This window comes from Salvia splendens, chromosome 4 (assembly GCF_004379255.2).
Source record: "Salvia splendens isolate huo1 chromosome 4, SspV2, whole genome shotgun sequence".
Classification (NCBI taxonomy): Eukaryota; Viridiplantae; Streptophyta; class Magnoliopsida; order Lamiales; family Lamiaceae; genus Salvia; species Salvia splendens.
In genome coordinates this window covers 34,323,793-34,339,545 of record NC_056035.1, presented here as the reverse complement: position 1 = coordinate 34,339,545, position 15,753 = coordinate 34,323,793, and the positions used below count along the sequence as shown (strand labels likewise).

Sequence of the window (15,753 nt, the reverse complement as noted above, 5' to 3'; positions counted from 1 at the left end):
GATGCTCACTTCGTCTGAACATTATTCCATGATCAAAGGTACCTTTGAGATATCGAACAACTCTCAGTGCTGCTTCAAGGAGATCGCTTTGGGGTCGGTGCATAAATTGACTTATCACGCTTACTGCATATGCTATGTCCGGTCTGGTGTGTGAAAGATAAAAAAATTTTCCAACTAACCTTTGATACCTTTCTCTATCAGCTAGTTGAGCTCCTTCTGTGATTTGAAGCCCATGATTAACTGCAATTGGTGTGTCTGCGGGTTTATATTCCATCATGCCAGTTTCTGTCAGAAGATCCAAAGTGTATTTTTTCTGATTTATGAAGATCCCTTCCTTTGATCTCAAGACCTCGACCCAGAGAAAGTACTTAAGTTCCCCTAGATCTTTCATCTCGAATTCCGTGGCCAAGTTCTTCTTGAGCTCCTCTATCTCCTTAGAATCATTTTCTGTAATAATCATGTCATCGACGTAGATTATCAAACATGTAACTTTATCCCCTTTTTTCTTTATGAAGAGAGTGTGATCTGCATTGCTCTGTTGATAATCATACTTCTTCATTGCCCCTGTGAATCTCCCAAACCATGCTCTAGGCGATTGTTTTAAGACATACAGGGTTTTCTTCAATTGGCAGACTTCCCCATCTTTGAAGACTTCTTCGAAACCTGGAGGGGCCTCCATGTAAACTTCTTTCTTTAGTTCACCATGTAAGAAAGCATTAGTTACATCAAACTGGTGAAGAGGCCAGTCATTGCTTGCTGCAATAGAGAGTAATACTCGGACAATATTCATCTTTGCCACGGGCGAGAATGTCTCAGAGTAATTCACTCCATATGTCTGGGTGTACCCTTTAGCCACAAGGCGAGCCTTATATCTCTCGATGGACCCTTCTGGTCTTCGTTTGATAGTAAAAACCCATCTGCAACCTACAGTTCGTTTCCCCTTTGGAAGTTGACATTTTTTCCATGTTTTATTCCTCTCCAGGGCTTTTAGCTCTACCATCATTGCATCCCTCCAATCCTTGATTTTTAATGCTTCCTTTACTGTCTGTGGAATTTCCTCTTCTCCATAGAGGGCTGCTTCAAATGCCCTAGCTAGTTTGGTTAAGTTTGCTCTTGCCACACTTCCCACTAGATATTTTGACCTTCTGCTCGTTCTTTCAGGTGAGTACCGTTTGGGTGGAATTCCACGAGTACTTCGGATAGGTCGAATGTACTGTCTGGTGTCTTCATCTATAATCTCTCCCTCTTCTCCTTCTGTAGCAACATTGTTAGTGCTAATATTAACAGAGTTCTCAGGGTTGGTTACCTCAGATATCGGAACGGGTACTGTTGGGGTGTCACCTAGCTCCATAGGTTGGGGTATGTTCGTGGCATGCTCGGCGACAAATGTAGCTGGCTCTGGTAGTCCTTCGGTAGATGAGTGATTATTTGGCATAGGCAGCCAACTTATCGAGTCAATTGTATTTATTTCCTTCTCCCCCTGACTTGGAAGTTGGGTGGCGTAAAAGAATTCGGTTTCTAAGAAAGTGCAGTTCATTGTGGTAATAACTTGGCGGGTTTTTGGATTATAGTACCTATAGCCTTTCTGATGAGCCCCATACCCAATGAAAACGCATTTATCTGCACAGGGTCAGAATTAGTTACGCTCATGTTTGGGGATATGGACAAAGACCGAACAACCGAAGATGCGAGGTTCGAGGGACAGGGTAGAAGGTATTTTGGACATAGTGGATAATTTTTGGAGGGGGTTTTTAGGTCGAGACGATTGAGGAGATATACAGATGTGGCTACGGCTTCAGGCCAGAAAAAAATTGGGACTTTGGAATCAAGGATAATGGCTCGGGTTATGTTTAGGATTGCATGATTTTTTCTCTCAACTACCTCATTTTGTTCCGGAGTATAGGCACAAGATGTTTGATGGATAAGACCATTTTCAACACAAAAATCTTTCATTTTAGTGTTGACATACTCTCCCCCATTATTGGATCTAAGGACCTTGATTTTGGTTTGAAATTGGGTGAGAATCATAGTATAAAAATCAGAGAATTTTGATAAAACATCAGATTTATTTTTAAGAAAATAAACCCAAGTCATGCGAGTGCAATCATCAATAAAAAGAACGAAATATCGAAATCCATTACCCCCAACTACTGGCGAAGGACCCCAAACATCAGAGTGTATTAAATAAAAAACAGAATCAACCCGAGTATTACTCGATTTAAAAGATTGTCTATGGTTTTTTGCCAAAATACATGTCTGACATTCAAAAGTGAAGCTTTTAGGAGAATTCGGAAATAAAATATTTAAATAACTCAAGGAAGGATGTCCTAACCGCCTATGCCATAACCACATTTCTCGTTCCGTAGGTCTGTGAGTCAACATCCCTCTGCCAGTTTGAGCTACCTTGTCCACATAATATAACCCATGCTATTCAATGCCACGCCCAATCGTCATCCCCGTTCGAATATCCTGTAGAAAACAACAATCCGGTTGCATTAGGAGTCTGCAGCTGAGTTCTCGTGTTACATGGGAGACATACATCAATTTTTTGACTTTGTTAATTCCCTGTTGGAGATAAAGGCAATTAGCAATTTTCAATGTTGGAGATATTTGAATGTTGGAGATATTTGAATAGTCCCTGCCCCTTTAACCGGAACAAGATCCCCTCCCGCTGTCTCGATATATATTCTTTTTGACTTTGTTAATTCCCCAAAATCAGCCCTATCGTATGACATAGTATCCGTTGCTCCACAATCAAATATCCACCCCCTTTCATCACTAACTTCTGACTTTTTTAATTTACAAGCCACGGAAAAATCAAAATCATTATTTAGGATTGAAAAACGATTCGTACATTCTATATGGGGTGTTTTTGGAATACCAGCATGAATCAAGGGCCTGTTTTCCTAATAAACCCTTTTTCTTGGGGTGCAAATTGAGAGAGGGAGAAAAAACAAGGGTTTGTGGCAAAGCCCCAAACCCTTTACCTTTAGTTGAACGTGTATACGAAGCCTTAGCCGATTCTTCTTCTTTTCCGCTTCCTCCACCAGATCCCCACCAGCTACTCGCCGCTGAGCTCTCAATCGGACGACTGCCATCGTTCCCAGTGCCGGCGGCCGCCTGGTCACCCGCTGGGAAAATGCTCTCGTCTGCTCCTTCTCGCCCGACGGCGATTCTTCCCTTGCCGGTGTTGTTCTTGTTTGATTTGTGACCATCTTCCCACCATTCCGGGAAGCCGACAAGTTTGAAGCACGTCTCCTTGGTGTGCTTGGTCATCCCACAGTATGTGCAGTAAAGTTTTGATTTGTCAACTCACTTTCGATTGTTGGAGTTCCCTCGCGGTGGTAGCGCCGATGAGCTTTGGGAAGGTGACTGGATTCCTCGGAATTGGAGTTGTGGTGGTGGTTGTCTCGCACCGAACCCGCCGCCTATTCCCGAATCTAGGGTTTGGGTGGCTGGTTTCCAAATCCCCTCCCTGGATTCTTCTTGCTTTACTCTTCCGAATGCATCCTCTGCGGTTGGTTCAGGATTCTCTTTTAGGAGCTCCCTCCAGAGCCCATCGTATCGCTCGTTTAATCCGGATAGAAATTGATATAATCTCTTTGTTTCAGTTTACTTTTTGTATGTATTTATTGCTTCTTCACAACATTTGTAGGGACATGGCTTATGGTTGTCCGTCCCCACCCAGAGATTCTGGAGTTCTCTCCAATAGGCTTCGAGGGAGTCGTTCCCTTGTCGGAGTTTGTTGGTTCTGTCCTCCAAGTCGTATACGTGGACTGGATCAACTCTGGTTCCAAACGTAGTTGTAAGGCTCCGCCACATTGCCTTGGCAGTTTGATGTTGAGCAAACTGCAGCACGAGTCGTTGTTCCATGTTGTTGATGAGCCACGAAAAAACTGTGAAGTCGGATGTTTGCCATTCCTAGAATTTTGGATCATTGGTTTGGGGAGCAACCTTCTCTCCTTCGATGTGGTCGAGTTTCTCTCGACTTCCGATTGCGACGCGCATCAACTTCGACCAGATTGGGAAGTTTGTCCCATCTAGTTTGATTTCGACTGAAACCGTTTCAATTGTTTTGTTGGCCATTGAGGATGTGGTACTCACTTGATCTTGGTTTTTATTGCAACATGGGCTGCTGTATGGTTTTTTCTGAGATTGGAAGGGATGATTTGTTGCCTGATCTTGGCTGATTGGTTTGGGAAGGGTATGGAACAGTGATGAGGAAAAATCTGAGTTCCAAATAACTAATTTTGAATTGGTTCAAGGATCGATTTTTTTGCTGCTCTTGATACCAGATATTGGATTGAATAACTGAATTCATTGAATTATTTTTTATACATTATACATGGGTATAAATAGGAGTCTAGACATAAATGTATCTAGGAACCATACATCATAATAAATGCTATTCTTATTTCCCAATACTCTTGGAACTCATGCATCTTCTTGGGACTTAATGATCTCTTTTCTCAACAATTATCGTCTGCATTAATCTCCCGTATGATTCCACATTGTCCAGTCCATAATCCAACTTGGATTTCTTTCCTGTGATTCACATTAACTATCTCAAATGCATATGCTTGCAGTTGGCCGTTACTTATGTTAAAATCGCCACTCACCCCTTTGGACGCGTGTTGTCTCATCCAACCAATAAGTGATGGCCCAGCCAATGATGTTCCTATTGCTCCCAAATCTGTCAAATTTTCTCTATGATCAACCTATCTATTGAACTGCGGGGATGTCACACCAGCTCATTCGAGTGCCTCTACCAAAAGTGTAATGCTGTCATAATAAAACAACCCAACAACATCGAGTTGTGTTCCATCCATCTCTGGATTCTCCAACCGAAACCTCCTTTTCCATCTCTTTTCAAACTCAACAAACTTAGCAGATTTTGGAACGTAAGCCTTCACATCTAGTACACCTTGCATTGCCTCCATCGTCTCTGGCATAGAATCCAAGAGACTTGTTAGCACGTCCGCTATTAACCAAACATACCCCTTGTCCATCATCCCAGCTTATTTCGCCACCTTGAAGAAACGGGATGCAAGGACTGGCAGCATATGAACCACAAACACCCTCGGCCTTATCTTCGTCAACTTAAAGAGCTCCTCTCGGATTAGATCCTCCTTTGCATCAGCGGAAATAACATCCTGGTGTGAGACCAAAGCATTGCTCTCTAGCATATCAATCCGCTTCCATAGTTGGTATCCTCGTACACAAAAACGACCTTACTCCAACCAAATTTTTTTACAATTGCTGCAATTGCTTTAACTTGAGAAGAGGCACACCATGCTGATCTTATCAAGTATGATGAGTCTTTAGTCGATAAGGACGGGCTCGATGCTGGAGATATAATTGGAACTTTCACCTTGTCGCCAATATCTATCACAAAGTCTGCTTGAACGGATTTTTGTGGCCCGATTATCGCCATCACTTCAGCGTTTTTTAACAGATCTATAGCTATAAATTGAATCCAAATTAGAATTTAAGATACATTAGTAAAGACTTGAATCTAAAGAAGTGCAGTTATACCTGCAGAAGCTGCGGTAACAACATCATCCCTCGAGTATCTGAAATGAGGCTCGATCATGGTGTTGTAATCGCGGTTGGAGTAGAAATCTTCAATTGCCATAGCAATGCAAGTTTTGCATATCTTTCCTAGAGCAGTGTCAAGATCAAGAACCACTCCTACATTAGCCTTTGTAGCAGTTGCACTAAAACTGGTCAAAGGGTCAACACAAAAGCACATAAAGAAAAACATATGAAAGCAAAACAAGTATGGATTCTGCATTGCCTAAACATCAACAATGAGATAACTCAGGTAAGTTAAGGGGGTGTTTGGTAGATAAAACAAACCTTGATTAGATAAGATATCTTGATTAATCTGACTGTTTGGTATATAAGATGAACTATTTATATGACTCATGTTTAAGACATGGGCCCATCGCGGCCCATCTAGGCCCGAAACAAATTAGTTCATTTCCTCATCTTTGTTATCAGCCCAAAACATGTCCATTAATTTATCAGGCCTATATCCATAACCCAGATTAAATGTAAAATAACCAATATACCCTCTTCTTTCACCTCTTTCATAAACAATTCTGCGACATCTCCAATTTACTGAAAGACTGCAAGTCTGCAACCCTCTTCTTTAACCTCTTTCATGAAAAATCTTCAATTCAAAATTTCTACACTCTCATAAAAAACAAAATGCTTCATATGTTGATGTGATCTGGGAGAGTTCAATCAATTTTGAGTAAGTCATATTCGATTGTTATTCCTTGTTTAGGAGGTGGAAATTGCTTTTATTAGGTAGGAATGAGGAAATTTGAATGGAGCATGTGCTTTTGTTTATTATTTTGCGTCGTGAATTTAGATCATTGATTTTTGTAGGGAAGTTTCCTGTGTGCGCGATTGTGTGGAGTGGTTTCTGTGTGCTTAAATAAAATTGCCCACAATGTGTTTGATGAAATGTTAATGTTAATGATATATACTTTGGAAAGAGGCGCTGGATTGGAGAGAGAAGCCGAATCGGAGAAGCCCTACTCTTTTGGGTTTAAGAGAAAATGAGGAAGAAATGAACGATGAAATGTGTGCTAGGGACAAATTTGGGATAAGATTAATTTAATTAGGTTAAATTAGTCATTTTATGTATTTATCCTAATTTTTGTCATTGTTACCAAACAAGAATACTTGATAAATTATCTTAGATTTAATCTTAATTCTTATCTTAAAGCCCATCATAATTAATTATCTTATGATAACTTAACATGCCTACCAAACACCCCCTAAGTATACATGCAAACAAAGTTGATTATTGAAAGGGTGTTGGTGAAAAGTGCTGCATCAAAAAGCTTATTATATACACAAACAACGCGTATTACTGTGTTTAAGATACAAAAAATATTAAAAAGATATAGTCTACTATTAAATATCTTATTTTTCCTTTTTTTTTCCTTTTTTATATGCTAATGAATGTATCTTTCACTTTGCTATTTTTGGCAAATGAACTCAATTTACGCTTACTTTTATTACAAGCTTACTTTTATTACAAAACTAATATATAAAAGTAACTTCACTAACTTTTTCTACCTCATTTTCGTTTACAAAGTCAAAAATGATTTATTGGCCCTTTGCTGTAAGACATTTATCGTATATAAAATGTTGACTTGCATTCTACAAGACTACAACAACTTTTATCAGATTTTGGTGAGATAATTAGATCATATATACAAAATATTTTATTAATATTTTAAATAGATACAAAAAGTTTTAAGTTTATATGAATGATGCAAAAAGTTTTATTAATGTTTTAAAGTTAATATATTTGGTCTAAATTCTTTAACGCCGTCTATTTGATTAACCATATAATGAGCTAAATAATAAAATAGAAACATGAAACCAAGACAATGTCGGTAATAGTCAAACTCCAATATATTTAATCTTCAAAGCTTCAGAACATGTTTGTAATATAAAATTTGTGCTTATACTGTATCACCACACTTCATTAATATGCATATTTTAATATTCAATGATTCTTCACGAGAAAAACTTTGAAACCCCTTCTCTGAATAAACAGCAAAAAACAGTAAAACTTGGAGTTATTATACAAAGATGAATAAATTGTTAAAACAACAAGACATGTTTCTAAACATGTTTCTAAGTAAATTTAAAAATTTTTGTATCAATTTGAAACACTGGTAAATATTTTGTATATATGGGGTAATTATCTCGATTTTGGTGTAGCGGAGTCCTTATGTTATCTCCTACACCATTTCCAACTAGAGGTAGGAGATGGCATAGATGATCCGTTCCGATACTTTGCGGACCCAATCAAACACAGGTGGTAGGCTACTTAAATAAACAAACCCTTAAATTTGACGTGAGTTAGGTTTTTGAATCACATTGATATTCCTCAAAAATTTACTATCATTTTGTGAGAGATTAAACCTATTCCACTCAATATTAAATAAATATTTGGCTTTTACTTTTGATGCTGAATTGTATATTTATGAGTATGATAGTTTTCAATTTTTTTATCTTCTTCGAGTGTAATGTTTTGTATCTCATGAGGAGCCAGTTTTACATAATATGGAAATAAAACAAATAAAAAATGTTGAACTCTATACGTTAACATAGGAAAACCGAATTTTTAGGAGAATTCATGTAAACCACAATTTTACATTTCTCATTTTCCCTCTCATTCTCTCTTAGCATCTTGTATTGTGTGTGTGTGTGTGTGTGTTTCTGTATCTGAATTGAAATTTGCAGACGTGAATAATCTTGGTTCCTGAGGCACCTCCTTTTGCTGTCGCTAAGGAACCATGGAAATTGACGCTCAACATCCGTCTTCCCCTCCAAGGTTATCTCATTCATATAATTTCACATCATTAAATTATTTCTAAACATTAATTATTAGCTGCATTTTGCCCCGTTTTGGATTTCATGTGTTAAATGTTGTTCCATGCAATGCCAAATTTGGTAGAACTATCAAATCTGAAAAAAGGATTTGGGGAAATTCATAGAATCATCAATAATATGCTAAACAGTAAACATGGCATGGATTTATGAATAGTATCGATTGTTCAGTTTGCATAATTTTGGAGTAGGATTTTGGATTGCTGTGTAATTTTGTTGGGAATTGTTGAATTACAGGGAAAATGAGAATGCATGCGAGGTTGCTGATGAAAGTACCGATGGGCAGTTCATTGTAGTTGGACATAAGTTGCTCTATTCCACTTCCTCCATCACACTCTCTGGTGAAGGTAGATGTCTCTACATGTTTCAACTGTTTTCAGATGATCACGATCCCGACTCTCTGAGATTTGAATTATGCCTTAGAGTTGAGAGGTTTAGACATGGATGTGGATGCGTTGGAAGGGTGCTCATCCATTGGAGATGATCAAGCAGAAGTGAGTGTCATCAAAACACTTGTGTCGGAGGAAGAAGCAGCTAAGGCAGCTGCGAAATCCGACTCCCAATGGAAAGGGTTCATCCGCAAGCTCAAAAAGGGCCCCAGTGTGCATTTTCAGACCTTTCATCCTTCCATACCCCACATTCTTTCAATAAAGAAGCTTTCTTTGAGAAAAAGAGCATCCCGCAGCACTCAGAGTTTGCCAGAACTCAATACTCAGCTAGACGAAGACTTGTATTATTGCTTTGAAACCTCTTGGAAATGCTTCACCCTCACAGACCTCAAAGAAGCAACGAACAATTTTTGCCCAGGTGATTGATATTCTTGTCTGATGTGAATCAGAATCTTCAGGATGTTGAGGTTAAGATAAAGACTAACAAAAAATTTTATGTTCTTGTTCTTTTTCTGTCTTAGGAAACTTAATTGGAGAAGGTGGCTATTCTGAAGTTTACAAGGGACACTTGAATGATGGACAACTAATAGCAGTTAAGAGGTTGATTAGGGGATCACAAGAGGAGATGACAGCGGATTACTTAGCAGAGCTCGGCATTTTAGTTCATGTCAACCATCCAAACATTTCAAGAGTTATCGGTTATGGAGTTGAAGGAGGGATGCACCTTGTTCTTCCATTATCCGTTAATGGGAGCCTGTCGTCTATGCTAAAAGGTTTGTCTTTATTTTGTCACTTTCAAACATTTCAAGATTCTAAACTTTCTTGTTCGTTCATATGCTGCTCAGGTGCAAAGGAGAATTTGCCGTGGAAGGTCAGATATAATATTTCCTTAGGCATTGCTTCTGGTCTTTGTTACCTTCATGAGGGGTGCCAACGGAGAATTATCCACAGAGATATCAAGTCTGCCAACATTTTGCTAACTGAAGATCTTCAACCTCAGGTAGAGTTCAGAAAGTGCTAAAATTTTTGTTGAGTTCTGATGGATGGTTCTCCTAGTTCTGTGATATGAATAAGTAGAGCAGTTTATTCTGATTTATGCCACAGGACCTGTAAGTCGCAACCTACATCAGATCACACATTTGAACTTACATGAAGTAACGTTCGTCTGTGCAGATTTCAGATTTTGGGTTAGCAAAATGGCTTCCTGACCAGTGGACTCACCTTGATGTATCAAATGTCGAGGGCACATTTGGGTATGACAATGGAAACTTACTACTATTAGAATGAAAAATGGTGAAGTCCCTAAGTTACACTCAATTTTCATTCTTGACATGATTGAATCATTCAATGGCAGCTATCTCCCTCCTGAGTTTTTCCTGCACGGTACAGTTGATGAGAAAACTGATGTTTATGCATATGGCGTGCTATTGCTGGAGCTCATTAGTGGCCGCCCAGCCATAGACGAAAACAATAAAAGTGTTGTGATGTGGGTAAGTTGGTCGACACAGCTACACTCGTCTGCTGTAGCAACTCTGACTAATGCTTGAAAAAAAATAACTTTGCAGGCCAAACCTCTACTAGTTAACAACGGCATCGAAGAACTAGCTGATCCTTCTCTAGATAGTGATTACTATTGGGAGCAGTTGAATCGAATGGTTATGGTTGCCTCAATATGCATTCATCAAAATTCGACAGATAGGCCTCAAATGAGCCAGGTATTTACTAACACCCCCAGTGATTATTACATTCAATAATCAATTGTTGGAGCACTTGCAAAAGAGTTAGAATTCAAAAACTATGAACACCATTCATATACAAATCTTCTTTCCATTTTACTGATCTCAATCTTTGTTTTGAAGGCTTTGTATTAGCATGTCACACTGCATATATAGGAGTAAAAACATGATAATTCTTCTATTCACCAGGTTGTGAGGATGTTGCAAGGCGATGAATGCATATTGCAGAACAAGAAAAAGTTCCAAAAAAGGCCTGCACTCAAGAGGGTAGGTCCATTGGAGATGATTACGGAAGAAGAAAACAACTCAGCTAAACCTTCCGGCCATAAACTCCACCAAAGCGAGCCATGTTTGGAAGGAGTTGAGGAAAACTTGTAGACTACTGTGTAGAGACGAGAGCTGGCAGTGTACAGTTCTCCTCCCAGTTGCTCGACATACGCTTTTCTTGGGGCGTTTCTCGTGTTGTTGGTTATGGGGAAGTAGGTGGTGGCTGATAGTTCAAACTGAGACTCGTGGCAGTGAAACAGCTTGTGCATATATAGAGTTCCATTGAATTATCAGCATTTGCATGTATAGGGAAAGCGATGAAAACAGACCTAGGTTGTTGCATTTTGGGATTTAAATTTATTTACTTTTACTATGTTTAAATCTCATCCTTAATTGTTGATGCATGCCAAATTGACATATGAGTATACTGTTTGCAACGGCGTCGTCAGAAGCAACTATGGCATTGATTGTTGGTTGACGTAACATTGTGTCCAAACAACCAGTAGTGTTGAGAAAGTATTACTCACATCGTATAAGGTTAAGGTTATACTACCTTAGTTTATGGTATACCATGTATATACTGAAATGGTATATACCGTGAATAAAGAATATAGTAGTATTTGTATAACGATATAACGGAATTTCGGTATACTGCACTGAAGTCCAATATAACGTAAAATTCTGGTATATCGAAAATACTATAAGACAATTTTGGTAAGATACACCGTATCGATATAGTATTGACCCACCCTGATAGTACTACAAACTAGTAGGTAATTTATTTATTGATCAATTGAATGTAGTTTTATATTTTAAATTAAGTGAGCCACAGTATTCAATATTTATGACAGTTGAATGCCTAAACTAAATGTTATTTTGGCGGAGAAAAACGCGTTTCTAGGCGACTTTGCCTTTAAAATAACGCAAATGTACCCATTTTGTTATCAATTCCATTTATGGGAAAAACGCCGATAAAGTTGGCGTGTTTATAAGTAAAAACGCCAGTGATATTGGCGTGTCTATACGCAAACACGCCAACATAGTTGGCGTTTTACAATGGCACCGTATCTTGCTCGTATTTTTAACCAAAATACTTAAATTTGAACACGCCAATCTTGATGGCGTCTTTACGATATAAAACGCCAAGGTCATTGGCGTGTTTAACGTAAAAAACGCCAACCTGATCGGCGTTTTTCGGTTGAACCATATATCTCAGATCTCCCCCAAAATCGCAGACCCTAATCACATTTCCTCCCTCCCCAAAACGCGAAAAACCTTCCCAAAGCTGAAAAACGTGAAAACGCTTGCCTTGGTCGGGTTAACCCGGTGGTGGATTGAAGCGTGTAGATTTCTATTTTGGCTCATTTCTTCCAAATATTAGTACTCGCAATCGGTTAGTATAACTAATTTTTAACTCATTCTTCCAAACATTAGTCTACCAATATCAATATTTGATGGATTATTATGATAGTATATATTGTAGTGTAATTTATATAATTATTTGATGGATTGTTATAGTATTTTAAATTGTATTGTAATTAATAGAAATATTTTGACCAATTGTTATGGTATTATATGTTGTAGTATATCTAATTTTTTACCCATATTTGATAGGTTGTTATGATAGTATATATTGTAGTGTACTGTAAAGAAATATTTTTGACCAATACTTGTGTTTGACATTAATGCAGATAGTATGACGTGGTGTGTCCATTTATATTGGGGTGGAAATATAATTCCCGGAACAGTTATTTCATATGATCCTCCTTTTGCAAAAGGATTGATTATGTTGGATGAAAGTATTTCCTACGATAAGCTTGTGGAAACAATTTGTGAAAAAATGGGGATAAACAGATTTGAAAACAAACTTCAAATAGTATGGAAACGTCATATATTCTATGGATCTTCAATCACGTATATAGGTATTTTACTAGAAGAAGTATACATGACACTAATGTTTAGTGAGAGTATGACTACAGGAGGTCAAATTGAATTGTATGTTGAGTATTCGTCAATTACTCAACAACATAGTCATCATCTCATGAGTAATGATGTTGGTACGTCTACGAGAGGCCGAGAACCATATTTCGCTGCAACACAAGATTTTGATGTTGGTACGTCTACGAGAGGCCAAGAGCCATGCTTCGATACAACACAAGATTTTGATATTGGAGGCGTGCATTTAGGGGACAGTGACAACCCAGCTGTGGTTGAGGACATAATTGGTCTTGATAAAGCCGACTTTCTTGATCCACAATCACCTTATGATTCTGAAGATGTCGATCCGGATAGTACAGATTCAGATGGTGCTTCGTCGGATGAGGACCAATTTGTTGCTCCAAGAACATCCATTCCGGTTGGAGAAACAGTGGTTGGCGAAACATCAATTGGAGGAAGAGCAGTACGAGAAAGAGTAGTTCCACAGTTCCCACAGCCTGGTATGAACTATTTTCGCACCTTACCAGGTCCATATGATAGTTTTGATCCAAAAAACTTTGAGTCTGATGATCTCAATGTGCATTATTGGAGTGAAAAAGATCCGAGCAATGTCGGTTTGCATACTAAATTTAAAACCAAATTGGAATTGAAGTCAGCTGTGACTTTTTGGCATTTGGAAAAAATCCGACAATATACAGTTGTTGAAAGTAAAGGAAAGAGATGGCATGCAGTTTGTAAGTGGCCACAAGGAAATCCGAAAGATAAGTCCTTACCGCCATGTTTGTGGGAGTGCCGAGCAACATTGAGGAAGCATGATGAACACTGGCAAATTAGAGTGTTTAGCACTGCTCATACTTGCATGGGGGATCATAATTATAATGGGCACGCTAATCTTTCGTCGGGTATGATAGCGTTGAGTGTTCGACATCAGATAGAAAACGATCCTTGCTACAAGGTAAAAGCAATTGTGGCGGATATTGAAAATAGATTTCATGTGAAAGTTAGTTACAAGAAAGCATGGTATGCTCGGAGGACAGCTATTGAGCTTGTGTATGGTTCGTGGGCGTGGAATTTCAAAGTTTTACCAGGTTATTTGAATGAGTTGCAAAGACAAAATCCTGGCACAATTGTCGAATAGTTACATGATGAAAGATTAAGCAACGGTATGAACAAGGTTTTCAAGTACGTATTTTGGGCTTTTGGTCCAGCTGTGGAGGCTTTTCAACTATGCAAACCAGTTTTAACCGTTGATGGAACTCATCTACGTGGACGATATCGAGGTAAAATTCTTATTGCCGTTGGATTTGATGCTAATAAGAAATGTTTGCCTATTGCATATGCCATTGTTGATGAGGAAACCATACAAAGTTGGAATTGGTTTATGGAACGTATTAGAATTCACGTAGCCAAGCATGAAATATGTGTAATATCTGATAGGCATGTGGGAATCATAGATGCAATGAATTCTCCCATATGGAAAGAAGAACCCAATGTGGGGCATCACAGATTTTGCTTGGTACATGTTAGAAAAAATGTTTTGCAGAATCACAAAGACATCATGGTAAAAAAACTTGTATGGAAAATTGGTATTGCTACAAAGAAACGCAAGTTTAAGATCAGACGTCGTTTACTTCGAACCATCAACAACGAGGCTGTGCAGTACCTTGATGCCGTGGAGTTAGAAAAATGGAGTTTGGCGTATGACAAACACAAAAGATGGGGTGAGATGACCACTAATATGGTTGAATCTTACAACAATGTGTTGAGAGGCGCAAGACAACTCCCAATTAAAGCTTGCATTGATCTGATATTTTGGAGGACAATATAATGGTTTAATGAGTGGTCAATTGCATCAACACAGTGTGCCACACCACTTACCCCGTGGGCCCATGAAAAGGTGTGCAAAAATGATGTAAAAGGTCAATTACATAATGTGAGAGTCCCAAACACAATTGCAGGGCTTTACGTGGTTCGAACAAAGCGTCGAATTGGTGGAAAGGGCGGTAATAAGTGGAAGGTAAAGTACTTGGAGTCGAACTGCAAATGTCAAAAGTGGCAGATGTGGAGACTTCCATATTCACATGCAGCGGCAGTTGCGCGGTTTAGAAACGAGCCCATGCTGTCGCTTGTTGATAACGTATACCGCACAAGTGTTTGGGTACACCAATATTCTACGGTGTTCAATCCAATCAGACACCAAGATTATTGGGCTGTGCCTGAATGGACTTTGCAATGTTCACGAGCCCAGTTAATGCCTAAAAGTCGAGGTCGATATCGTACTACTAGGATTCCTAATCAGATGGATGTCCGTGAAGCTGACCAGCCACGCGCCCGACGCCGATGTAAACATTGCCGTCAACCAGGGCACGACAGACGCAACTGCCCGAATGCTTCTTCAAGGATGGATACTCAGTTGGTAGATGATGCCGCTGACGATTTTATGTCTCCACCTCCATCAAGATCTGCAGTTCGAGGTCGTCATTCTATCAGCCACACTGATGATGCCGATCATGATGTTATGCCTCCACCTCCACCAAGATCTGTAGTTCGAGGTCGGCATTCTGTCAGCCACACTGGTGGTACAGGCGAAGACATCGGTCTCAGTTATGTCCCACATTCTCCGCCTAGATCTTCTGTGCGCGACGATTATTTCGGGGTTGATTTAGAGAATGTCGTTGTGGAAGATACTCCTCCGTCTAGACTCTCAACCGCCAGAATCGGGAAGGGTATCCGTAGCTTCTTTACGCGGAGAAGGCGAGACAATTGAATGTGTAACAACTATTTAGCTGAATTGAACATTGTTCTGTTTGTTCTATTTTACTTATATTTTGGCGGCGTCGTAGTTATTTATTGAATAGAACATTGTTCTGTTTTACTAATATTTTGGCGAGTCATAAAATATGCAAAACGTAAAATTTAGTTTATTAAAAACGCCACTCAATATGGCGTTTTTCCTAAAAACGCCATCTAAGTTGGCGGGTTTGTGTTAAAAAACGCCATCT

The 15,753-nt window shown here is 39.0% G+C and overlaps 1 protein-coding gene across 1 annotated transcript; it reads left to right on the top strand.

Moving 5' to 3' along the window:
* The first annotated feature begins 8,199 nt into the window (after nucleotides 1–8,199).
* LOC121799384 (receptor-like cytosolic serine/threonine-protein kinase RBK2) lies at nucleotides 8,200–11,238 on the top strand. Its single transcript, XM_042198744.1, has 9 exons — nucleotides 8,200–8,365; nucleotides 8,659–8,768; nucleotides 8,845–9,228; nucleotides 9,332–9,583; nucleotides 9,656–9,810; nucleotides 9,984–10,063; nucleotides 10,165–10,300; nucleotides 10,376–10,525; nucleotides 10,736–11,238. The coding sequence occupies exons 1-9, from the start codon at nucleotides 8,328–8,330 to the stop codon at nucleotides 10,922–10,924; spliced, it is 1,494 nt and encodes a 497-aa protein (XP_042054678.1). The 5' UTR covers nucleotides 8,200–8,327; the 3' UTR covers nucleotides 10,925–11,238.
* Nucleotides 11,239–15,753: the final 4,515 nt, after the last annotated feature.